We start from the raw sequence: 27,925 nt of genomic DNA, 5'->3' as shown, positions 1-27,925 counted from the left end.
TATTCAGCCCCAAAATGAAGGCAGTAGTTTCCTGGAAGGACCAGTTGGCCCATGCTGGCAGGTGGAGAGTGACTTCTGATTCTCCTGCCCCTGGGGTCTGGCCTCCACACGCTCACCACATATCTGAGACAAACTTGAAAGCCTCTGTTCAACTGCCATTCCCAAAAAATCACCTCCCCTCCTTACTGAGACCTTTCTCCCTGAGCCCTGCCTGGTAGGTGGTTAACATCACACAGCCTCAACGAAGGCAAGTTTCCTCACTCCATCGGTGCCCCAGGGGTGCATGATCTCATCTCTCAGATTTCATCTTCTCACCTGTCCAATTTGTAATTCACAACTTCTCCCTAACCACCCATTTAAGAAATTGGTAACACAACTTCCATCAACAAATCCAGAGTGATCCTCCCTGCTGTTGTATGGGCCCCATGGACAGAGCCCTGGGCTTCAACTAATCCTCAGTGGATCTGTAAGAGCAAATGAAGAATGCTGTCTTTATCACGTCTGGTCCCAAATCCATCCCCACAGAGAACTCAGCTCCCCTAAGTCCCCAAGCCCTATCTTGGCTCAGAAAACCCAAGCACTTGGGCTGCCTGATGTGAGCCAGCACCTGGGGGCTGACCTCCTACTGATGTGGCCCTGACAGAGAAGACAAAGGATTCTGAATCTGAAGAAATATGTGCCTTGCATTTGGGAGAATTTGTTCTTGGCCTACATGTCTTCTAAATCATCATTTTAGAAAACATTAACCACGTGCACTCAATTTGGTTTTAAATTTGCTTGATGTATTGCTGGGGAAAGAATTCTTTGTCATCGTTTGGGATCATAGAACACAGTCACAATAATTGAAAAGCGTTCTGTTGAGGCTGTGGTATGTCATTGCCATTCATTCTGGCTTCGGGTTCATGGCTGAATTCAAGCCCCCAGAGTGTGTGAGTAAACTGCGTATGAAGAACCCAAGAAAACAAAAAGCACATCACAAGAAACACGGGGAGGTTCTAGGACTGACAGTGCCACAACAGATGCCCCCTCAGCAGGAGCATCCTGCCTTCTCCACATCCCCCTTCCCCTCAAAATCTGTGATTTTTGGTGCAACTATTGCTCTGCGACCCCACTTGCTTATTTCATTCTATCTCTCTCTCTCTCTTTCTCTCTCTTTTTCTTGTTTTTAATGCCCTTCCTCCATTCACTTACCCTTCAGACACTGGGTTTAATAACTCAGCTGTTTATTTCAGCCAGGAGCTGTTTCCCATCTAGCCCAGAGCTTCTTTACCTTTGAGTGCACAGACCCCCTTATAAAAAAAAAAAAAAAAAAAAAAAAAAAAAAAAAACCTGAGCATCTCACATTCATTCTAATTCTCCCTCAGAGGCTTTCAGCCCCAAATCGCCTGGCCTGGGTGAGCATCAGGCTAATAAGAACAACAAACACTTATACACAGCATTTACAACGTACCAGGCGCTGTTCCACATGCCTTCTTTTATAGAACTCCTTCAGTCCTCACAACCACTGGGACTATTATAACCCCATTTGTAGATAATAAAACCAAGCAAGAGGGGTTCAATGAATTGCCTCTGTCATGGTAAAGTACCAGAGTTAGGATTTTGAAGAGGGGGATTCTGACCCTTGCATCTCCCAGTACCTACGACTCCTCCCACCGAGAGAACTCTCACAAACTTCCCTTTTTATAAAGCGTAGGAATAATTGTGAATAAGGCAGCCAAGTGCTCGTCTGCTTCCAGTTTTGTTTTCCAAATGTCAAATTGTGTTCCAACATTAACCACTACTCCTGCACTGACGTAGACTGAACAAAAGTCACTGTTGGGCTATCCCGGGTTCACCGCAGCCCAAGGACTTGTTTTTAAAAGTCAGGATGGAATTCTGGTCCTTCCGGGATTGTGTATTCTGTGCCAGTCCAGTCCCGGGCCTCTGCAGGCAGGGAGACACTTCCCACCTGGCACCTGCCAGTGCTACAGTGTGAAGGAAGCCAGTTCTGGAGATGGTTCTTACCACCGGGGCAGTGAGCCTGCGTCTGAGGAGGATGTGGCAGGTGAATGTCAATACAATGGCTATTGTGGATGCAATGGGGGCCAGGGCTGAGTTTCCACTTTGGACGAATCCAGCTTTTTCCAGTAATTTCCTTTCCTGCTTCCTTATATCTGTAAATAGAGAACGGTCCGTGATGGATTTATTTTGCGGCACTAAAAAATGTATTTACCCCTACCTGATCCTCCTGTGAAAGAGAATTTAGGATTCCTGTTGTGGAGTTTAAACTAGAGGAAGCGCAGAAAGTCCTGGGCACAAACTGGGAATTCAGTGCATGTCCGCTGCCACATTGGATGGTTTCTGGGGTCTTTTTCCAATTCTGATTCTGTGTCACGAAGTCCTACACATTGATGCCGACAGGGGTTAGGCAAGTAATGTAAATGAAAGCAGTGGGCAGAGTAAGACCAGAGGGAAGGTGTGGAGTGTAGCAAAATGGGTACCACATGCCTCAGTGAAAGGGGCCACAACCTCTCAATGCAGGGCAGCCCAGGGTCACCAGACCTTTGGCTATTTCCGAAGACTGGGATCTGGAATTTTGTGGGACATCCTTCTCCTTGCAAATGTTGGGAACTGATTGGAAAGTTTCTAAATACTATAGAAACCAAATAAAACACATGTGCCAAGCCTGGAGACTGCCAGATTGGGGTTCCTGTCCTGTGTCTCAGGAACAACTACCAAAGCCCAAGAGCATTTCTCCCTTTCATGAGTCCAAATGGGGTACATGCCTCCACATTGCTCACAAGCTAAATTCAAGCCTCCTTCTCCTGGTGTTTAAAGTTCTTAACTCCAATTCTAGCCTCTTCCGCAAAAACCCTTTCACACTGGCATCATGGGGCCATCACGATTCTTACTGAGTGCTTGGCTGAGCACTGCATAATGTTCTCATTTGATCACTCTCGTCACTGTGTGACAAGGGAGGAGCTATTATTATGCCCTCTGGCAGGACAGAAAAGCCATCACAGGTTAAGTAACTTGCTTTTTAATTGGTCATGGTACAGTTGGAACCCAGTTCTACTGCAGTCCGAAGTTTTGCTGTCCACATGCCCTTTACCTCTGTGATACCACCCACCTCCTTGTCCCCAAGTACATCCTCATATATCTACCTCTAGGCCTTTGTTCCTGCTGGGGGTCTTCCCCAGTTCTGTCTATGTCTGAATCCTTGCTATCATTCAAGGCCTTTCTAAAATGCCACTTTTGCCATGATGCTTCTCCTGATCTCTCCAATGGGATGTGCTCAGCCCCTCACCCTCCTGGAGCTTCTCTCCATTTCCTTTGTGACATTTTCCCCATTTCATCCTATGGTTAATTCACGTGTTCACTCATTTAACAAATTTTAACCTGATGTCTACTATTGACCAGGTGCTGCACTTGGTGTTGGACAGCATAGGAGTCAACAGAGTCTCAGCTTTCTTTCCACTGGGGACACAGACAATAGAGAAATAAACAAACAAATCCTGTCATTATTAATTTGTTGGGCGATATGAAAGAAATGAACAAGATGAAGTGATTAAAAGGAATTGGTAGAGAATGGGCCTGCTTAGAACTATAGTCAAGAAGGCCTCTTTGAGTCAGCAACATTGAGAGGCATCCCAAAGTCCCCATCAAAATCTAGCACAAGAGCAGAGAGAACAGCAACTGCTAAGATCCTGAGGTATGAATGAGCGTGGATGTTGTTCTAAAAAAAGACAGAAGGTCCTCATGGCCCAAGCGAGTTATCAAGGGTTAGGACAAGATGTGATGAGATCAGAGAGGTCTTCAGGGGTCAGATCATGTTGGATCCACTAGGCCTCAGAAAGGAATTTGGATTTATTATTTTTTTTAAGATTTTTATTTATTTATTTGATAGACAGAGAGAGATCACAAGTAGGCAGAGAGAGAGGGGGAAGCAGGCTCCCTGCTGAACAGAGAGCCCGATGTGGGGCTTGATCCCAGGACCCTGAGATCATGACCTGAGCTGAAGGCAGAGGCTTAAACCACTGAGCCACCCAGGCGCCCCTGGAGCTTTTTTTTTTTTCTAAAGACTTTATTTATTTATTTATTTATTTATTTGACAGACAGAGATCACAAGTAGGCAGAGAGGCAGGCAGAGGGCAGGGGGTTGCAGGCTCCCCACTGAGCAAAGAGCCTGATGCATGGCTTGATCCCAAGACCCTGAGATCATGACCTGAGCTGAAGGCAGAGGCTTTAACCCACTGAGCCATCCAGGTGTCCCATGGAATTTGGATTTAAATCAAAAGTCCTAAATTGGAATAATCTAAGTGTGATAAGAAGCCATTAAAGATTTTTCAGCAGGGAGGAACAGGATCTGACTGACATTTTTCAAAGGTCACAGTGGTTTCTGAGTACATAATGGATTTTAGGGGGAGGGAAGAAAGCAAATGTTGCATCTGGAAGTTCTTTCCATACTCCAAAAGGGAGAGAATATTGGCTTGTACTAGGGTGGCAGCAGAACGAAGAGAAGCAGATTCCAGACATATTCTAGAGGCAGAGCCAAAAACTTACAGCTACTGTTGAGCTTAGTTAACTCATTGTTCCTTCATCCCAGAAGCAGGAACCCTTTCTCTTATAATTCTATGTAGCTCCTATGACCTTGCACATAGCAGGAAGCTGATAAATATTTATTGAGTTAAACTGACTCGAATTAAAATGAGTTGAATTAAATTGAACTAAGTCAAATGGAATCCAGTTTAATCAAATCATTGTACTAAAGTGAGTTCAAAGTGTAAGGGAAGTATTTCTGGGTCTTCAAGGAATGTTCCAAAGGGTTGCCAGTGTCCCAAACTGCAGCATTTCCTTGGGCAATCTCAGAAGCAAGTTTTCTAAAACCACTCCCTAAAACACAGAGACACAGCTTCAGGGCCAATTACATGCTGATCTAAAAGTGTAATTGTAGATCCAGAGAGTCAATTGTAACAGTGGTTCAGATCATTAACCGGCCAACCACCTGAGTCTATGTCAGCAATTATGTAAATGTTCCTGCAATTAGATTTGCATTTATATTTGATTGTAATGGTTTAATATCATCTTTTTAAAAAAGCTATGTATGTGTCCTCATATCTGCAAGGAATGTCAAGTCAGGGGGTCATCCAATCATGATGTTGCTGCAGGCAAGGAGATATATATACATAAGCTCGAGTGTGTGCCTGTGTATCTTGACTTAGAAGATGTGTATACATCTTCTAAGTCAAGGAAATAGATAGATCTTCTCTTCATAATGTTTTAGGAGATTACTTTTGTGAAAGGTAACTGGTCAGTACCAACATCCACATGCCTTCATAAAGGCTAGACCTTATGTCTCTCACCTGTTGAACACTTGGATTCACCAGAGCAGATGCCTGGGTCTATTAAAACCTCTGCAATCCTTTGAAAAGCCTGCAAAGCAGCTCAAGGGGTCCCCACGGCCCCCTTTCTGGAATGCCTGGCCCCAGGAACCTTAAGAACACTTTGGAAGAGCACATTCTACAGAGTAAGTGGTTCTTCAAGCACCAGCACGTCCTACCTTGAATAGTATTGGTAAAAGATTTTTCCCAGGCGTACATTTTAATCAGCTTTATGCAGGTCAGAAACTCATTCATTGTCTGAACTCGCTTGTCTGTCACCGAAATTGCTGATCGTCGGAAAGCTGAATTGAGCTTAGCCATAAACATCTGAAATCAAGGTACAAACAGTGTTCAGAGAGAACTGCTGAATTGCAGTTGGCCTAAAAATCCAGGGATCAGAGTATAAGTGCCAGGAAAAGTTCAAAGGGAAGTTGGGCTAAGATTCTCAGCCATCCTTCCCTTGAGTTGTGGCAGCCGATGTGAACCAGGGGACAACACTGGAGATCACGCAGGTGATACAAATACATGAGTTATTAGGATGCAAACAGAGTGTTGGGGACTTTGACAAACTGGAAAGCATGCCTTTCTCCCCTAGGGCATTCAAATTCAAGTTCTTAAAAATAAAATACACTGTGCCAAGAAAAGAAAGCACATTCGTGAGCACGAAGTGAGGGCATAGGCTTCAGGTTCCTGCCCTGGAAATGAAACCATCTATTCCAATTCAGTGAGAACATGTGTGCAAAATGCAAGCATACAGAGGTTACAGTTGCAAAGATCTGCCATTACCTGGATGGGGATGAATACGATGTACACAGATATCCCGATGAGAGCTGTGGGGCCCAGAATGAAAAAAGCATACACTGCACAAACAGCCATTAGGATAGGGATGGTGGCTGGCAAGGGACAAAACAAGGCAGCTTCAAACAAGGAATAACTATCATTTGATAGTATATTGAGCACCTGGAAAGAAAGCACATGGAATCAGGCTTTGGAAGCATCACCCAAACATCTCCTCAAGTGAGAAGAGAAGGAGAGAAGAAACTGCCTTAAGAGGGAGGGGTATTGCCAAGGGACAAACATGATGAATTTTGTGGCTCTCATGCTGATCTGATTTTGGAGAGGCCAGTATTTTAGGACTGAGAGTCCCAATGAAGAAAGACATAAGAGTAATAAATATTATCATCTAAGAGCAAGCTGGAGAAATGGCTAGCTGCCTACCCTTTATCTATCTCTCCTTCTTCCTGCTTTATTCAGAGCACGAATGTGCCCAGCTAAAAGACTACATTTTTTTAGTCTCCTTTGTGGAAAGAGTACGGCCATGTGATTATGTCAAGGACAATGAGATAGATAAAAGCCAAAAGTGTCAAATGGGAGTTTGGAAATGCATTCTTAAAGGGAGCGAACTCAACTTAGAGGACATATATCCTTATTCTTTTCTCCTTCCTTTTACCAGCTATCTGAAACATGACTCACATGACTGGACCTCCAGCATCCATCCTAAACCATTATGGGAGTCATGCACTAGGATAGTGACAAAGAAAAGAAAATCCAGAAATCCCCGTACCAGCTCTGAATTGTTCTCTTCCAGACTCCTTTTGCAAAATGTGGAATAAATTCATCTTGCTTAATCTACTGCTACTTTATATTTTCTTGTTCTATGCAACCAAGTTCATCTTAACTGATACAGGATACTTTGAACATAATGAAAGAGCAACTGTAAGACAGGGGCAAATCTTCTCCCTTACCTCATGCCACCTGAAGTTCCCTTGACTAGGGAGATTTTATTGTGTAAATGGTGAGGATTTTATTGCTAAGGTTCAAAGGCTTAAGAAAATATAAATTCAGGGCACCTGGGTGGCTCAGTCAGTTGTGTCCAGCTCTTGTTTTTGGCTCAAGTCATGATCTAAGGGTTGTGAGATCGAGCCCCATGTCAGGCTGTGCACTGGGTGTGGAGCCTGCTTGATATTCACTCTCTCCATCTGTCCCTCTCTCTGACCCTCTCTCTTTCCCCTACTCGAAGAGAAGAGAACAGAAGAGAAGAGAAGAGAGAGTGAGAGAGGAAGGAAGGAAGAAAGAAAGGAAGGAAGGAAGGAGGGAGGAAAGAAAGAAGGAAAGAGAAAAAGGGAAAATACAAGTTCTGAAGTCCAGTAGACATAGTCTTTATTATGGCTTTGGCACCCCAAATTCTACACAATCAGAATTACTGGATCAATTCCTCACTCATTTTTTTAAATGCCTGTGGTGTATCCCATACTGCCTCAGTGTCCCTTTTGACACTCAAAGGGATTGAATGATGTCATCCCCCAGCCCTGAGTCATCTGGAATAAGAAAGCCTTTCCAAATTCTCCAGCTTGAATGGAGCCCTCCTTTCACTGAATTCCTCTGGTGTTTTGAGTCTCCCTCACCTCATTTAGCATGGAAATAGGGTATAATGGGCAGGACATTGGACAAATAAAAAGAAGGCATATGCACCATCCAGGAAGCATATTTCACTCATATTCAGAAAAGCCAGGATTTAATTTTCTAAAATGAAACTCTGGACCTGCTTACCTCACCAACAGAGATGTGTGCCAGCGTCTTGAAGGACACCAGGTTTTCGAAAACCAAAGTGGAGACAGCCACCTTCAACCGGATTGCTGTGCGGTAATTTATGGCCCAGGCAAGGGCCCAAAAGAGCACTTTGGTAAACTCAGTAGCAAAAAGGGCTATGCACAGGCCAATGCCAGCCCAGACATTCCTAGAAATGCTCTCGGTATGTTGGAGGATTTGGTGAATGAGAACCGTCTGCAAAACAGCACAATGGAGAGAGAAGAGGGCCACTGGGGGTTGAGGTTTGTATAGGAAGCCTCAGATAATGTCGGCAAGCTGACTTTATGAGGCAAACTTTTTAATTAATTTCAGTGGCGGCTGCTGTGCTTGACAAGGATTAGCTTTATGAAAATTTGCCCCCAAGGAGCTCAAAGATAATGACAATGTACTAAACCCACCAGCTCGTAGAGAAAGTAACTAATGACATTCTTTGCCAGACTAGGGACCTGTTTGACAAGGCAGGGGAAGGGCCACCCCCACTCACCGGCCCTATGGCTGCCATGATCACACACAGGATGTTGGCCACAATATCCATCAAAACACGTGTCCTCTGGAATTTCCAGACTACTCGGCCCAGAGAGGCTTGCTCAGGACCCACTCTTTCTACCTCTTCATCCCAAAGGATTCGAAATCTGTGATGAAAGAACAGGAAGAAGGAAAGGGACTTACATTTCCATTTGCTGTTTGAAACTACTTCGATGGACAAACCTCTCAAAGGTGCTCAACACAACCCTCATCCCTGGCCGTGGTCGCTCTACAGAAGCAGCTCTGATTCTCTTTTCTTCCTTTCTAGGGCAGATGGGATACAGGAGGGGCAGGAGGGCAAAGCCTCGGCACAAGCACCAGCTGGTACCTGGCACTTGGGCACTTTCCAGGCCTTCATTTCCTGCTCCTACTGCCCGTCTCTGGCACAATACCAGTTCTGATTTAAAAAAAAAAAAAAAGACAGAGGCAACAGAAGAATGACAAGAGTAGTCTTCCCCAGAACAGGGAGGAGTTAGTCCATTTCAAAGATCTGAAAGAAGGCAAGTGTGACAAGAGTGTGGTGAAGGAGGAGACAGGCTGACATGACACTGGGAGGAGAGGCAAAGCCAGATCCCGTGGGACCTCATAGTTCTCAGAAAGGAGTTTAGGTTTATTTTCTGGAGCAAAGGAAGCCATTGCAGGTTTTTAAGCCTAAGTGATAAGATCATTTTACATATCTAAAAGAAAATTCAGGTTGGTGTGAGAATAGTGGGTTAGAGGGGGAACAAGAGCAAAAGCAGGGGGACCATAGCAGGAGACTGTTGACAACCAGGGGAGAAGTGGTGGTGGTTTGACACTGGCTTTAAGGGACGTGCGTTTGAGAAAGAATGGACAGAGACAACGGGACATATTGATGAAGCAGATGTGAAAGAAAGGGGAGGGAGGATCAGGGACCCCAATTTTCTGGCTCAACCAACGGTGTGAATGGAGTTTGTCAAGAAGAAGAGAAGAGCATCGTCAGGTTGGGGCCCAGAAGAAACCAGCTTTAGATACAAGACATTTATGAGTCATACAAGTCCAGCTGTCCAGTTGGATGCAGGACATATGAATTCAGAGTCTGGAAGAGAGGCGTGGACTGAAGGGGCATATTATTAAAAGGTTGTATTTGGTGTTGAGTCTTTGCAAGGGATAAACTCACCGAGGAATAGGCATAGCATGGAAGAGAAGAGGACCCAAGTTGATGTTGGGTAGATTGAAGGAAACATTAAAAACAGAAAGAGAAGTTCAGACCAGAGAAGTAGAAGGAAAATCCAATACTCCACAGGCACTGGTCCCGCTTCTTTTCTCTGATCTCACTGGCAACTTTCTCTGGACTATAGATATGGGAAATCACCATTGAATGAGATATCTCCAACACATGGGTGAGGGGAAGAAGCGCAACTGTAGAAACAATTGCAAGACCATGATTAAAATTCCCAGTCCTTTAAACACATACTCCAGACTATACTTTGCACTTTACCACATGTGGCCAAAGATAAGAAGACTCCCAAAAGAAATGAGTGCAAAAAAGTCTTAGAGACGTTTCCCCATTGTTTAAGACATTATGATTCATCACAACCTCAAAGGTCAAAGGAGCTGGGAGAAAGAATGAAGTTAATGTCTTTATCCTTATGCTGACATGGAAAAATCTTTATAAATGCTTACTGAAAATAGCAAAATGGTCAACCATTCTATAACACTTCACTTTGTTTAAAGAAAAAAAAAATGACATGTAAATGGGAGGAAGAAGAGGTATTGATCCACAGAAGATGGTACAACAGGATATGCTTAATTAGAGTAGAAAAAATTCTGGACAGATCAACATAAACGTTTAACAATGCTGACCTCTGGGTAGCAGAGCAGGAGTACAGTAGGGATACTCTCATGGCTTAAATGTCTGTTGCTTTAACATTTTTAGAATTAATATGAATTGGGTTGAACCAATGACATTTACATTTTTTGTAAGTCAAAACTGTCAAATATTAGCAGTTTCATTTGGCTCAACTTAAACAAATTTTACAATATAAAAGCCCAATAATGATTTTTAAAGTAAAACAAAACATGATGCCTGGAGCTGCACTCAGCAGCAGCCCAGGTGGGTCTAGCCAGCACAGGGCAAAGTGAAATTCTGGCCGCCTTCGTCCCATTGTAGGGCTTCTATAAATCAGCGACAACCCAGCTCCTAAGCCTTAGGCTGTAGCTCACAAGCAATCCTTTTTCCTCACCTCCCCAGAGACTCGGTCAATAAATTCAGTCAACCCAACTCATGTTTCAGGGAACACCCACCAAAAAGGGCCCCCAAGGACCTGGAGGTCCTTCCATACCGGGGAAAGGAGATCACTCAAAGGGCACATGGGCCCCTGCATAGGATGGGCTCCTCTCCTGGGGTGACCTACGGAATCCTGGTACCTTTTGGCATTGGTGTCCGATGAGTCATATGGTGACAGCGGGGGCAGGGTATCCACAGTCAATGTGTGCTTGTAGCCCCTAACCATCACTGGTGTGATCCAGGAAAATGTAGCAAAGGAGAGCAGTCCTGCATCATCCACAGGGTTGGGTGCCAGCCTAAGACAAATGAGACACTCTGTGTTCCAGGGCATGGAGTTTATTGCCCTGAGTCCCTAGCTTGAGCTCTTAACTGTAGTAATAATCACAGCCACACTTAGAAGCCATGATTCCCACCCATTACCCATTTGAGCAATGGCGTGTGCTGGGACCTGCTCATATCAGTCTGTGATAACTGATTTTAAGATTTTTAGGAGTTTTGCAAGTTAGTTGCTAAACATGGCCAGTATTAAAAATTACTTAATTTTAAATAAATTGTCTTAAGGACAAAGGTAAGTACTTGAAACTCATAACTTCTTAAATATTTTACTAGACTTTGCTAGTATGTATGGTCTTTAGATTATATAAATCTGTTGCATCTATACAGTAGAAATACAATGGAACAGGGTGCTATGCACATCTCTTCCCAACTTGGCATTCAGTGACATCACATTGCCTTGAAATCAGCCATGGTAGGCCATAAGAACTGATAAGTGCTATCCACCATGGAATTTTTTTAGTGAGCCAGTGCTCAAACCTCACAACCAACCCATGGGAACGAAGGCACCTGACCTATTTGTCATGAAGAAATGAAGATCTGGAAGCTGATTATCAGAGGCTGAAGTGCATGTCTTGTGCTCCCAGGAGGATGGGGAAGGTACAGAGCCGGGCATGACACCATGGGGATGAAGCAGGGAGGCTACCTAGGCAGGCACATGCTGGAGGCAAACTCATGGTTCTGCAGACCAGGAGGATGGAATGAATTAAAGCATTTAAAGTGCTCTGACTAGGGACGCCTGGGTGGCGCAGTTGGTTGGACGACTGCCTTCGGCTCAGGGCGTGATCCTGGAGTCCCGGGATCGAGTCCCACATCGGGCTCCCAGCTCCATGAGGAGTCTGCTTCACTCTCTGACCTTCTCCTCGCTCATGCTCTCTCTCACTGTCTCTCTCTCTCAAATAAATAAATAAAATCTTTAAAAAAAATAAAAAATAAAAAATAATAAAGTGCTCTGACTACATAAATACCAGCTAGCAGACAAAAAAAGAGGGTGGAGGAGGGGAAAGGAGGAGAAGAAAGAAGAAATGGAAGAAAGCAGAAGGAAAGGAGGAAAAAGAAGCAAAAAGAAAAGGAGGAGAAAGAGTAAACAGTTGAGGAGAAGGAAGAGAAGAAAAGAGAGGAAGAGGAAGAGGTAATGAAGGAGGAGAAGACCTTGGTTTTGCCCTTGCAAAATTAACCAATTAACCACCTAAGAAAGAATAAAGTCAGAGACATGGAGTAATATCTACTGATTACTAAGCCATTAGTATATTCTGGACCCTGTAAGGGCTTTATACTTGTAGCAGATGCTGCCAGGATGCCATGGGCCACAGATGCTTGGCTCAAGCTGACAACATCCCATCTTAAATGTGAGCTATGCCCCTTTTCACCACCTATTTCAGTGCCTTCTCAGAAGCATAAGTGCAGCCCAGAATTGCAGGGCACTGATGCATCCAGGGGCAAATCTTAACAAATGGGGAATATAGGAGCCCATGGACAAATGCACCCTCTTATCCTTTGGGTGGAAAATTGTACACTTTCCCAGGAAGACCTAGTAGAATCCAGCCCCTATTCCCATAGCAGTGACACTGATGACACCATGTTGTCCTTCCCTGACCCACTTCCCCTAAATCCTCCCTCCTGCTTCCTGGGATCACATCCTGAATGAGCTACCTGCATCCAAGTTCTTAGCTCAGACTCTGATTTTGGAGAACTCAAGCTAAGAGAATATTAACAATGTACCATGTACCTGGCACATGGTAAAACTTTCTAAAAGGTGGCTTTTATGATACAGTCATACATTACTTCATAGAATCATTACAACAAATCATTGGAGTGGACAGAAGGATAGAATAATGACACCATTTCGTAGGCAAGAACATAGTGGCACAGAGAAGTTCAAGTCCTTGGCCAAAATCTTAGAGTTGAAAAGTGGTGGAGCAATGATTCAAACCCACTCCTTGCTGACTCCAAGGTCCCCATCATTTTCTTAAGCTCTACACTACATTGCCTCTCCACAAAACAATTATAGCTCAGCCAAAACAGTGGGTAGTTAGTGCTTTCCTGCCTGGGGCTAGTTATGTTAGCCTATTCCCTCACCTTTCAACCTTCACCTCTCCCCTCAGAGGGCTCAAGGTGCATCTTCGGTCCAAAGATTCTAGAAAAAAGCAATGCTCTGTCACCTCACTATAGAGATGCCACTTGGCCTTCTGATGTTCAGAGGACTGGACATAAGGGCCTTTTCCATGCAGAAAAGGAAGCATTTTATGATATTTTGACTAGTATAATATTAATAATATCACATCATATCATGTTAGAGTTAAGCATGTGAGCTTGAAAGTCAAGCTACATGTGTTTCTATCCTGCAGTTCATACATGACCTAATTCTCTCTCCCCATCTGTATAACAGCCCTTTGGATTGTGAGCTTGCAACTGCTTCCATCAGTAGGTCTAGTCTATTTCTCCACTCCTAGAATCTGAGCAGACTTGTGCCTCAATTTGGTCAATAGAATGCTGTGAAAGAAATGGTGTGCCAGTTCTGAACTTGAATCTCAAGAAACCCTATATGCTTCAACTCATCATTTTGGCAGTCTGCTCTCATACTAAGTGATCAAGCCCAGGATACCCTGATGGGGATTGATAGCCCATATGGCCCACTTGTTCCTATTGCCCCAGTCAGCAGCCACCTTGACGACCGGAATATTTATAAGTAAGCCTACTCAAGACCAGATGAATCACCCATGTAAGCCCAGCCCAAGTTGCTGACCCAACCATAAAGTTGTATGCTAACTAAATGGCAATTGTTTTAGCATTCTAAGTGTTAACAGTTAGAAAGTTTGTGTGTTACAGAAAAAAAAAGCTACCTGGTGAACTTTCAGCAAGTTACTTAACTTCTCTGTGCCTCATTTGCCCGCCCATCAGATAAAGATAATAATACCTCCATGGCGGCTGGGAAGAGTGAATGAGACCATGTTTGTAAAGTACTTGGATAGGTACTGGCACAATGAAAGCTTTCCTTAAACACTAGCTATTGTTCTCTCAGCAAAGGATAACAGGAGTGGCTAATGGATGGATGGATGGATGGATGGATGGAAGACACAAAGACAAGAGAATACAGAGCAGCAGCATGGGGAGCAGGGCCAGAACCTACTCTCCTGATAGGCTAGAAACTAATTCTGGAGGTTCTCCCCAGACCCTCCATCCAATCCTCCTCCTGGCTTACCTTGCATAGGGTCTCACTGGGATCATGGTTTTTAGGCTGGAGTCATATCTTTCTATAAAGGTTCTCCGCTGGCCTCGCCGATCCAAATCTGAGATAAGGTAGGGGCCTTCACCCACCATCCTGATGGCAGCCTGGAGCCCTGGCCTATTGGCCTAGGGACACTTTCACTATAAAGCAGAAAGATGAGGAAGGTCACTGAGAAATGAGGACACTCTGAAATGGGTTCAGGCATTCCACCCAAACTCTACCCAGATCAGCTTCCTTGCTCCAACCCCTTAGACAGTTTCACCAATTAGCTTTCTACATTTATGGGTCAGGTGGGGGTGGAGGGTGAGGTGTGGCCCGAAACCCTGCCACATCCTTCAGTTCCACTTTGAGGTTTCCTTATTAGCCAGGACATTCTGTGCCTCTTCTTTTCCATTTTGGGTTGACTGGGACAAAAAAAAAGACTGTCATGGATTGTCTATTGGGAGCTAGTCTGTGACCAGCCCTGAATCCCAGACCAACAAAAGAGCTCCAGGAAGGTATGTTTGCTGTCACACAAATTTACTTCACACAGAGTGAAGTTTGTCTCACACACCTCTTTCTTCTGGCTTCTTGTGTGTCCACACTGCCTTATACCCAAGGGCTAGAGACTTCAAATGAGACTACCTCTCAAGACAGGGCACTTCTGGACAAACCCACATTCCCCCCTCCACTTCTGGGACCACTGTCCCTAAGGAAAACCAACAATCTATGTGGAGATAACACTTTTTGGAGTGCCTATCCAGTCCATTAACCAACCACCCCATTCATCAATCACCTAAACCTAATGAATAGAGAATAATCCTTGAAGGTTTGCCTATTCCTGGTTTCAGTCCTTTCCTGAATGAAACCCCAGCTCTATTCTTCCCCTAGGATTCCATAACATCTCCCTCCTTATATGCTAGAGATGAATTCTCCCTTTTTACCCAAATTATCTTAAGTTGTTTTTTGTCATTTACCACCAGAGGCCTCACCACTAATACATGTATATGTATATATATATATGTATATATACATACACATACACATATGTGTGTGTGTGTGTACATACACACTCATACATGGGGTTGCCATTCCCATGAATTTTCTCAGGAAGTTTTCATGGCTAGAAATATCAAATAAACCAATTCCCATCAAGGTTTTAATGACTGACAATCAAATGACAGAATTAGAAATGTTCTCAGATTCAATCTTTTACAAACTCTTCATTACACAGAAGAGGAAAGGAAGACCAAAGAAGGGAAAAGACTTACTCAAGAATATATGTGGTAGTGATACTAGCATCATGGCTGAATAAGACAACTTTTGTTTGTGTCTCTCCTACTCTCAACAACAATTTGGCATCTATTCACCAATAAAAGTGTCCTTCTGAGAGCTGTGGGATCCAGCACCATATGCCAAGGAACTAAGGAGTCTTGCCCACCCATGTATCAAGTAATGGACATAGAGACCTTGTTCCTGGCTCTGGGCCTTGAAGTGGTCCATGAACTAGCTCCAGACCTCCTTGGCCATAGTCTAGGAGTCCCTGAAAAATATCGCCTTAGACAATCACTAAGGACAAGAGAACTTTTGGAGAAGTCCAGATTCCCAGTGGAAATTTTCCAGCACACCATTCAAGCAAAAAAAATATAAGTCTGGATGTATTGGAGAGGGAAAAGGGAATATTTTTACTTTATCCACACTACAACTCCCCCAAGGCAGCATAGCTTAGGGCCAAAAGAGATCTTCTCAGCCCGTGATTTCTCTTATAGGAGAAAGAGAAAACTGGCTTCCAGAGCTGGCATCCAGCTGTACAGGGGGCTGATAAAGAAGCCTATTTCTCTTTCACCATATATAGAGGACTGAACTCTGAACTGCATCAGCCCAGCAAGAAGAGGCTTCAAGAGAGGCACATCGGACTCTTGGAGGACATTAAAGGAACATGAATCCTACTAACTGCATCACAGATTACATCAAGAAACCTGCTTTTGAATCGTTGAGAATACCTCATTCACACGTGTTTCCAACTGGTTCACAGGCACCCCTAGCATTCCACATGCCTCATCTACACATATACCCAGCCTGTGGCCAGCTCCCTGTGCATGTTGCCAGTGGCAGCAGTGAGAGGAAGCTTTGATGGATAGCTAGTGAGCATCATGGAAAACCAAACCACACCAAATCTGTAGGCTAGGGAGAAACCACAAACTTGAGCTTTAGCACCAGTTTTGGGAAAACAAGATGGAGGCTGTCAGCATCCAGCCCGGCACTTTGCAGGATTGATAGAAAGCATATAGCCTTAAGAAGAGCAAAGAAGAGCTAGAAATATGGAGTAGGCATATCCATAGAAGGTCTGAGAAAGCTCTAGACTCCCAGCAAGGATCATGGAAGGTATTTCTTTCCCAGAGACTGTTAGTAAAGATCGAAGGAGGTAACTGATGTTTCAAATGTGAAGACAGCATGCAAAACTTAAAGGAGCATGAAAAATTAAAGAAACATGGCACCACCAAAGGACAATAATATTCTCAAAAATATGGAGATAACCCAGTAAAGAAATGAAAACATCTATTTTAAGGAAACTCAAGAAATTACAAGAAAATTCAGAAAGACATTTCAGATAAATCAGGAAAACAATACACAACCAAAATGAGAAGTTTAACACAGAGACAGAAATTATTAAAAGAACCAAACAGAAATTCTGGAAGTGAAAAATACAATGAATAAAATGAAAAGTGTAATAGGATCAACAACAGAAAGAATCTATGAGTTAGATGACAAGAAATTTGAGATTATCCAGTCAGAGGAGAACTAAAAAAGAATTAAAAAATTAAAAATTAAAAAATTAAGAATTAAAAAAGAGTGATGAAAACCTATGCAATCTATAGAATACCATCAAAAGAAACAATTTGTTAATTGTTGGAGTTTCAGAAAAAAAGAGGTAGTATGAGACAGAAGACTTATTTAAAGAAATAATGGAAGGGCACCTGGGTGGCTCAGTGAGCTATGTATATGACTTTGGCTCAGGTCATGATCTCAAGGTCCTGGGATCGAGCCCTGACTTGGGCTCCCTGATCATCAAGGAGCCTGCTTCTCTCTCTCCTTCTGACCCTCCCCCTTGTTCATGATCTCTTTCTCTCAAATGAATAAATAAAAAATCTTAAAAGAAAAGAAATACAGGCTGTGACAAACCACTGAATTCTATTCCCAAAACCAATAATACACTATATGTTAGCTAACTAGAATTTAAATAAAAATTTAGAAGGGGGGGGGGAGAAATAATAGCTACAAACTTCCTAAATCTAAGTAAATATTTGAATACCCAAGTTCATGAACCATATAGGTCACCAAAGAAACTCAAAGAGATTCTTTCTAACACACATTAAAATAAAGTTGTCAAAAATCAAACAGAGAGAATCTTAAAAGCAGTAAGAGAAAAGAAGCGTGTAACTTACAAGGGAACTCCAATAAGGGTATTAGTGATTTCTCAGCAGAAACCATACAGGCCAAGAGAGTGGGATGATCTATTCAAAGTGCCAAGAAAACAAAAACAAAAACAAAAACCTACCAACCAAGAATGCCCTAACTGGCAAAGGTATTATTCAGAAATGAAAGTGAGATACTTTCCCAAGCAGACAAAATATGAGGGAGTTTATCACCACTACACCTGCCTTAACAAGAATTGCTGGAAGAAATTCTTCAAGCTGAAATTAAAGGATACTAATTAGTAACATGAAAATTTGTAACATACTGACTAATATAAGTATATAGTCAAATTCAGAATATTCTAATACTGTAATATGGTAATGTGTTAACAATTCTAATAGAAAGACTAAGAGGCAAAAATTTTTAATAAATACACAATATAAAAAGGGACAGATTGTGACATCAATAACATAAAATAGAGGAGTAAAATGGTAGAGTTTTTGTATGTGATCAAAATTAAGTTCTTATCAACATAAAATGACAATCATATTTATAAAATGTTTTATGTAAGCCTTAAGGTAAAAGGTTTTTAAGCAAAAACCTACAACAGATTTACAAAAGATAAAGAGAAGGGAGTCAAATCATACCACTATGAAGTCATCAATTCACAATGGAAGAGAGCAAAAAAGGAAGAAAGGAACAATGAAACTGCAAAATAGCCAGAAAAAAATAAGATGGTATTAGTAAGTCCTTTCCCATCAATAAATATGTAAAACGTAAATGGATTAAATTCTACAATCAAAAGGCATAGAGTTGCTGGCTGGATGAAAAAAATAAGAAGACCCAACTATGTGCTACCTACAAGAGACTCACTTCAGCTTTAAAGACATACATAGGCTCAAGGTGAAGGGATGGAAGAAGGTATTTCATTCAAGTGGAAACCAAAGGACAGCAGGCATAGTTATACCAAACAAAATAGATTTTAAACCAAAAATTATAATAAGAGACAAAGAAAATTACTATATAATGATAAAATGATCAGTTAATCAAGAAAATATAACAATCATATGTATAATATATACACACACATATATTGTATAAATATAAAAGATGATAGATAGGTATGTTTTAATGATGGGACACCTAAATATATTAAGCAAATACTAACAGATCTGAACGGAGAAATAGACAATAATACAATAATATTGGGTAACTTTTAAAAATTCAATTAGCCAATATATAGTACATAATTAGTTTAAATGTAGTATTCAATGATACTTTAATACTCCACTTTCAACATTAGCTAGGCCATCCAGACAGAAAATCAATAAGGAAATACTGGACTTGAACTACATTTTAGACCAACTGGACGTAACAAACATATATGGAATATTCTGTCCAACAACACTAAAATGCCCCTCTTTCTTAGGAACACCTGGAATGTTCTCCAGGTAGATAATGATGGGTCACAAAACAAGTTGTAGCAAATTTAAGATGACTAAAATCATACCAAGTATTTTTTATCACAATGGTATGAAATGAAATCAATAACAAAAGAAAGCTGGAGAGTTCACAAATATGTGGAAATTAGACACCACATTTCTGACCAACCAATGAGTCAAAGAAGAAATCAAAAGGAAAATGAAAAAAAAAATCTTGAAACAAAGTGGAAACACAATATAACAAAACTTGTGGTATGTAGCAGAAGTAGTTCCCAAATGGAAATTTATAGTGATAAATGTCTACATTAAGAAAAATAAAAGATTTCAAATAAAGAACCTAACTTTACACTTCAATGAACCAAAAAAAGGAAGAACAAACTAAGCCCAAAGTTAACAGAAAGAAATAACAAAAATCAGGGCAGAAATAAATAAACTAGAGATCAGGAAAAAACAACATAAAAGATTAATGAAGCTAAAAACTGGTTTTTTGAAAGGATAAGCAAAATTAACAAATCTTTAGCTAGACTATAGGAAAAAGAGAAGACTTGTAAATAAAATGAGAAAAAGTAGATACTACAACTGATAGTACAGAGATACAAATGATCATAAGAGACTACCAGAACAACTATACATTGATAGATTGGATAACTTACAAATAATTGATAAATTCCTAGAAAAATGCAGCTCATCAAGACTGAATAATGAAGAAAAAGAAAATCTGAACAGAACACATGACCCAAACTGTCCCCCAAAAAGAAAATCCAAGACCAGATGGTTTCACTAATGAATTCTACTAAACATTTAAAGAATAATTAATTTCAAATATTCTCAAATTCCTCCAGAAAATCGAAGAGGAGATATTACTCAAAACTTATATTATAAGACAAAAATTACCCTACTACTAACATCAGATAAGGACATTACAAGAAAAGGAAGCTATAGGTCAATACCCTAATGAATATAGATGCAAATATTCTCAAAGAAATATTAGCAAACTGAATTCAACAACACATTAAAAATCATACATCAAAATAAATAAATAAATAATAAAATAAAATATCATACACCATGATCAAATGGAGTTTATCCCTGGGAAGAAAGGAAACAATAAAACACTCATGGCTAAACTTAACAAAGGAGGTGAAAGATCTGTACACTTTGAGGAAAGAAATTGAAGACACAAATGGGAAGCTATCTTGTGTTCATGGATCAGAAAAATTAATATTATTAAAATGTCCATACCACACCAGTTATCTATAGATTTGACACAATCCCCATAAAATTCTAATGACATTTTTCACAGAAATAGAAAAAAACAATTCTAAAATTTTTATGAAATCACAAAAGACCCTGAATAGCCAAAGAAGAAAGAAGAACAGAGCTGGAGGCATGACACTTCCTGGTTTCAGACTATACCACAAAGTTATTGTAATCAATGGTGCTGGTATAAAAACAGACACATAAAACAATAGAACAAAATTGAGAGCCCACAGATAAATATATATGTATACATATATACATATAGAAATACATATATAGTCAACTAATATTTGAAAAGGAATCTGAGAATACTCTACAGGAAGAGATATTCTCTTTAATAAATGGTATAAGGAGAATTGGATAATCACACACAGATGAATAAAATTGGACTCTTATCTTAACACTACTCACAAAAATTAACTTGAAATGGATTAAAGAAATAAACATAAGAAGTAAAACCATAAACTCCTAGAAGTAATCAGAGGGAAAAGCTCCTTGTCTTGGCAATAATCCCTTGATATGACTCAGAAGCACTAGCAAAATAAAAACAAAAATAATTAAACAGAACTACATTGAGCTAAAGGTCTTCTGCACAGCAAGAGAAAAAAATCAACAAGATGAAAAGACAACCTACAGAATGGGAAAAAAAATTTGCAAATCCTGTATCATAAAGAGGAAATATCCAAAGTATATAAAGAACTCCCAAACTCAAAAGCAAAATAAAACAAAAAATTTGACAGACAGAGTTCACAAGTAGGCAGAGAGGGAGGCAGAGAGAGAGGGAGAAAGCAGGCTCCCTGCTGAGCAGAGAGACCAATGTGGGGCTCGATCCCAGGACCCTGAGATCATGACCTGAGCCAAAGGCAGAGGCTTTAACCCACTGAGCAAATGAGCAGAGGAACTGAATGGACATTTTTCCAAAGAAAACATACGAATGACAGACAAGTACATGAAAAGGTGCTCAACATCACTAATCATCAGCGAAATGCAAGTCAAAACCACAAGGAGATATCACTGCATACCTGTTAGAATGACTATCAACAAAAAGACAAGAGATAACAAAGTGCTGACAAAGACATAGAGAGAAGGGAATTCTTGTGCACTGTTGGTGAGAATGTAGCACAGCCACTACAGAAAACATATGTAAACTCCTCAAAAAGTTTACAATAAAACTGCCATAGGATTCAGCAATCCCAATTCTGGGTATATACTCAAAGGAAATGAAATCAGGATCCTGAAAAGATACCTGCACCTTCACACCCATTGCAGCATCATTCACAATAGTCAAGATATGGAAACAATTTATGGATGGATTAAAAAGAATGGATTTAAAAGATGTGGTGTACATATACAATGGAATATTATTCAGCCCTGAGAAAGAATGACATTCTGCCGTTTGGGACAGCAAAGATGGACCTGGAGGAAATTATGCTGAGTGAAAAAGACAGAGAAAGACAAATACTGTAGGATACCCACTTACATCTAGAATCTAAAAAAGCTAAACTCATAATAACAGGAAGTAAAACAATGGTTGCCAGGGGTTGGATGGTGGAGGAAATAGGGATATTTTGGTGAGAGTTAGGTAAAAATTTCTAGTTATGAGTAAATTCTGGGCATCACAAGTACAACATGGTGATTAAAGTTAACAACACTGCATTACATACTTGAAAGTTGCTAAGAGAGTGGATCTTAAACATTTCACTTCAAAAGAGAATGATAATTATGTGAGATGATGGAGGTTTTAACTCATGTTACTGTGGTAGTCCTTTCACAATGAAGTCTATCAAATCTGCATGTCATACACATTTACATGTATAATATGATAAGTTGTATTATATGACAATTATATCTCAATAAAGCTGGGGGAGAAGCAGAGTCTACATAAAATGAGTGGCACGAGCTCATCTGGGACAGGCTAGATATAGAGAAACTGACATGTCCACTTTTTTTCAATTACTCCGGAAAACCCCTTGCATATATTATATTACAAGAAGCACCTCTCTGGAATAATATATTCTTTATTACAATAGAATTTAAAAATTAAAATGGCTTCACTTCAAAAAGACAAATCCCCCAAAATAGAAACAAGCATTACAAACAACTGGAGGGGAACAAATGTTTTGTAGGCAATAATTCTGCTCAAAATCTCTTCTGTCATTCAATTAATGAATATTAAAGACATGAATACCATGGATCTCTAGATTCCTAATTCAAATAGGATCTCCCTGTCAACCTGTGCTGTACTCCAAAGCCCTCCCTCCATTTCCACCACCTAATACTGCACTCCAGCAACGTCACATGTCTGAACAAATTGCCAATTATTTCCACCTCTTGGTCACCACTGTTACAACCTGGAAAAATGTAACATTATTCCCTTCACTTGACCACTTCCTGTTCAGCCTCAGTTCAGGCTCAATTCAGACATTTCTCCTCTAGGAAAACTTCCCTACTTACTTATCTATTTTCCTAAACAGACTGAAAACTAAGCACAAAATAACACACATGAAAATGTAAATCACAGCATAGTGTTAGCCCTGCAGCTGGGGGTGGGGGTGGGGGGCAGGGAGGAACACAGAAAGAAAACAAAACTTAAAACTAAGAATTCAATCAAAGAAATAAAATGGGGCATATAATAATGGATTAACCCCAAATAGTTTTATTGACAAACGACATCTCAATGCCAGCCCTTGGTAGGCAAGGAGGAACTGAAACATTAAAAACAGAGGGATAAGTGGAAGACAAATACCAAGCTGATAGACTTAAACCCAACCACATCAATAATTACATTTAATATAAATGGAGTAAACACTTCAGCTAAAACCAAGAGATTCTCAGCCTGGGTATAAAAGCAAGACGCAATGATATGGTACCCACAAGAAATGGATTTTTAGTATAAAGACACAAATAGATTGCAACTAACAGAATGAAAAAAGAACTACCATGTTAACAGCATCAGAATTGTCAACTCTGTGAGCAAAGAGTTTATCAACTAGAATATGGTACTTCTAAGAGTATAGTACAGTATGAAAAAGGCAGAAAAGTATAACTTTACAGCAGAGAAACCTGACAAATACTATTTCAAACTAGGGGATCAAGGTCAACATCAATAGTAACAAGTCACGGGTGGTTTTTTTTTTAATTTTAGTAACAAGTCATATTAATCAAAAGACATAATTTTTTAAAAGATCAAGAACAAACTGTGGGTTTCGTGCAGGTGGGGGTGTGAGTCTGGTGGTGGGTATTGTGGAGGGTACGTATTACATGGAGTACTGGGTGTGGTGCATAAACAATGAATTTTGGAACACTGAAAAAAAATAAGATTTAAAACAAACAAAAAGACCAAAATTTTTAAAATATTATTAAAGATTAAAAATGAAGCAACACGCTGGCATAAATGTGATTCACCTAACTACAAAAAATTAGTATGCAAAAGTTACAAAGAATGCTCTATATATCAATAACAAACGGACAATAAATTAGAGAAATGAGCAAGAGATATCAACAGGCAGTTCACAGATGAGCCAAACAAACAACACAAAAATGCTCTATCTCTGAGTATCAAGGAAGTGAGCATTAAAGCCACAATCACAGTAAGAACTATTTCTCATTCTTCAGATAGGTAATACTTAAGTCTGAAAATTTTAAGTCTTGGCATGTGTGTGGATCACAGCAGTTCTTAGACCCTGTTAATAAGAATATATATTGTTTAACTAATTTATAAAGCAATTTGGCTTACCTGATCATGTTCAAGATTATTTTAGTAACATAGCCAGCATACATAAGCCTCCTTATGTATTTAAATGCTCAGAACCAATTCTGTCTATTCAAGGAGTCCTATACAGAGTAGCCACAAACCTTGTGAGCTTCCTCTCACTGTCCTCACAAATTCTCCCCTACCTCTGTTAGCCTCTTTTCAATCATACTCCCTAATATCAACACTGAATTTCAATCTAGAAAAACAATCCATGGAACTAGAGGATATTATGCTTAGCAAAATAAGTCAGTCAGAGAAAGACAAATACCATATGATTTCATGCATATGTGGAATTTAAGAAGCCAAACAGATGAACATGGGGGAAGGGAAGGAAAAAAGAAGTAAGATAAAAACAGAGAGGGATGAAAACTATCAGAGACTCAAGTGTAGGGAACAAACTGAGTGTTGCTGGAGGGAAGGTTGCTGGGAAGGTAATTGGGTGGTGGACATTAAGGAGGGCATTTGATGTAATAGCACTGAGTATTGTATGCAACTGATGAATCACTAAATTCTACCCCTGAAACTAATAATATAGTATATGTTAACTCAATTATACACTATATATATAATACATATAATGTATGTATAAATTGTACAATATAGAAAAGGGGAAAAAAGGAATGACTCGACAGTGAACAAACCTGACAAATACTACCTCAACAGGTGGTCAGGGTCAACATCAACAGTGAAAAACCATGGTGACAGCATGTGTCCTTGATATGACGGGATGAGGAGGGCACTTTACTTCTGTGGTCCTCCTCCCCAAAACCCATAATTCCAGTCTAATCATAGGAGAAAATAAAAGACAAGTCCCTTGAGGGACAGCCTACAAAATATCTGAACAGTACTGCTTAAAACTTTCAAGGTCATCAAAAAACAAGGAAAATCTGAGAAATTGTTGCAACCAAAAAGAGCCTAAGGAAATATAATGAGTATATCCTGGATGAGATCCTAGAACGAAAAAGGGACATTAGGTAAAAACTAAGGAAAGCTAAATGAAGAATGGATATTAGTCAATAATGATGTACCAATAAGTGTTCATTAATCTTAACACATATGTAAGATATTAATAGTAATGTAAGATGCAATAACCCTCTGTACTCCTTTCACAACTTTTCTGTAACAAAAAGTTATCCTTAAAAAATAGTTTACTTTTCTAAAATGTGTAAGAAAATATACACCAATTTCAAGATGGTAGTTACCTCCAGGAGGCAAAGGAATGAGATCTGGAAGTTATGCAGGGATTGCCCTATGACATTGTAGCATTTGGAACCAGGCTGTGGGGTAAGGAAGAACCTCTTATGGGAAGTGACACTAGAGTTGATTGGCTGCAAAAGAGAAGAGAGGTGAGGAAGAGAGCTTGAGAGAAAGCCCAGGTGAGGCATTCAGCTGAGACTGGGCGTGGTGCCTGCCCAGTGAGGCTCTTAAGGTCACCAATATGGGCAAGACTAAACCCTAGGCAGAAGTTCCCCAACCCTACCTCAAGAGCCTTCCCACAAGATTTCCATTTGGCTGTTTATCAGAAAGCCCTTCACAGCTTCCTCTACCCAAATCATCATGCGCAGCCCTGGGGCCTCTCGGCTTTTCCAGATTTGCTGGAAGACAATGAAGAGGGACACTTAGGGATGCTTAGCCTGAGAAAGTAAAGAAACTGGCTTCTCATCCTTGGACGGGTCCTTGGCTTCTTATATAATTGCATTCCAGCCCTGGCCAAAGAGACAGGAGGAGGGAAATCTGGACGTGGGCACAGCCTTGCATACAGTCTTTATATTACATTCTTACCCTCCCTCTTAGTGTCACAACATAGCATGAACAGCTAAGCTGTGGTCCCTGACCAGCTCCCGGTGGCTTCCCACTGCCTCTGGGCCACTTCCCCTGCCTGCAGTGCCCTAGTCTGAGCAAACTGGAGGTAAAAGGCAGAGGAGCTGATAAAGAAGAAAGGTCACTCCAACTTCTGAAACCCAACTGAAATTATTTGAGGAGGGAGAGAGAATCACAGAATCCAAGAATTAAAAGAATTCAAGAGGACATCATCCATGGAAAACTCAGGGTTTCCAGTGGGAATTTCCTTTTAACCAACCAAATCATGATTCAGCAGGCTGTGGCAACAGACCTCGGCCCACTCTCGTGACTGCCTCCAGGTATTTCAGCAAACAAATGGATAGCCTGACTTAGTCATGAGGAAATATCAGACAAACCCAAAGGAACATTCCACAAAACCACTGGCCTGTGCTCTTTAAAACTGTTTGCATTATGAAAGACAATGAAAAGAGGGGAATGGGTTCAGATTAACAGCAACTGAAGATACCTGACAGCTAAAAGCAATATAATCCCACACTGGGTCCTGGACCAGGAAAAAAAAAAATTAAAGATTATTTTGAGACAATTAGGGAAACCTGAATATGGGCTGTAGGGTACATAATAGTATTATATCAAAGCAAAATTTTCTGATGTTGATAATTGTACAATTTGACCATTAATAATTGTGATAATCGGGACGCCTGGGTGGCGCAGTTGGTTAAACGACTGCCTCAGGCTCAGGGCGTGATCCTGGAGTCCCGGGATCGAGTCCCACATCAGGCTCCCAGCTCCATGGGGAGTCTGCTTCGCTCTCTGACCTTCTCCTCGCTCATTCTCTCTCTCAAATAAATAAAATAAAATTTAAAAAAAAATAATAATTGTGATAATCATGGTTATATAAGAGAATGTCCTTATTCTTAGGAACTATATACTAAAGTATTTAGAGATAATGGAGTAAAATGTCTGCAATTTACTCTCAGATGTGTCAGAAAAATAATAATTATGCACAGAAATAGAATGTTGAAGCAAATGTGCAAAATGTTACTTTGCAATTTCGAGTGAAGGGTAGTTAAAATTTCTTAGCATTATTGTTGTTACTTTTATGTCCTTTAAAATCATTTCAAAATAAAAAGTCGAACCTTTTTTGTTGTTATAGTTAAAGAAAAAAGCCCTAAAGGGGCCCTAAAGGGAATGAATTGTTTTCTTTCTCTGGAACTGAACACGATTTTCCTGCAACAGTCACTCTGCGTTCAGGTGTCACGTAGACTACATTTATCCCTCCTTACGTGCCCTCAGATGTGTGAGGACAATCACCGTGTCCCTCTGATCACCCCCAGCAACCCATCTGCAATTTCTCTCCTGTCCAAACTACATGGCTCCAGTCTCTAGGATCCAGATTTCCTCTTCCAAAGGGTGTGAGTTTCATTATCCATGGAGAACCGTTAGTATGACCTCTATAATTTTTCTCACTTTCCTAATGGCAAATAATTCTGGCATCAGCTCATCTTAAGGGGTCTGGAATCCAAGATGCCAAACAGGAGACCAGGCCTCCCTGGCCATGTGCAGGTAATCAGAGTGTGTAGGAAATTGGTGCTGGGAGGTAATTTCCTTGAGCACTCCACGGGGAATGCAGAGTTATGATTACCTAAGACGGCTTGGAAGCGTTGCAGCAGGAATGGCACCTTGCTAAATTTGGCAGCCCCGGGGGGAAAATGAGACTTTTTAATTCAGGAAGTCTGCTTTGGCTAACGTCTCTATCCCCGTCTGTCGTGGCATCCTCTGCCAGGAGTGAGGAGCTGCCTGGAGTGGCAAATCTGCTTGCTGGCAGCCAGGGGGTGGGGGTGGGAGGGGGGGGGCTTTGACGGGAGCTGAAAGAAGTGAAGACAGGACCGGGCCAGAGCCCCTGCAGCCATCATGACTCTGTTCCTGGCAGCTTTTTTTCCGCTCAGAGCATCTGAGTGTTGGGCTGAACTGAGGGTTCTGTTGAAT

General features: G+C 40.9%; 1 protein-coding gene across 3 annotated transcripts in view; it reads right to left on the bottom strand.

Moving 5' to 3' along the window:
• Positions 1-14,376, bottom strand: part of ABCC12 (ATP binding cassette subfamily C member 12) — a 68,569-nt gene extending 54,193 nt beyond the window's left edge. For 2 of the 3 annotated variants that reach the window (XM_044260424.1, XM_044260423.1), the window contains exons 1-7: positions 14,258-14,376; positions 10,863-11,018; positions 8,434-8,581; positions 7,911-8,144; positions 6,147-6,320; positions 5,540-5,687; positions 2,005-2,153 (exon numbers count right to left, since the gene is read on the bottom strand). In XM_044260424.1, coding sequence (XP_044116359.1) covers positions 2,005-2,153; positions 5,540-5,687; positions 6,147-6,320; positions 7,911-8,144; positions 8,434-8,581; positions 10,863-11,018; positions 14,258-14,376 — 1,128 coding nt within the window. The remainder of the gene's footprint in view (positions 1-2,004; positions 2,154-5,539; positions 5,688-6,146; positions 6,321-7,910; positions 8,145-8,433; positions 8,582-10,862; positions 11,019-14,257) is intronic. The other variant, XM_044260425.1, reaches the window with a different exon arrangement.
• Between the last annotated feature and the right edge of the window lie 13,549 nt (positions 14,377-27,925).

Source organism: Neovison vison, chromosome 7 (genome assembly GCF_020171115.1).
Source record: "Neovison vison isolate M4711 chromosome 7, ASM_NN_V1, whole genome shotgun sequence".
NCBI lineage: Eukaryota > Metazoa > Chordata > Mammalia > Carnivora > Mustelidae > Neogale > Neogale vison.
The sequence above is the reverse complement of the archived record's forward strand: the minus strand, read 5'-3'. Positions and strand labels throughout refer to the sequence as shown.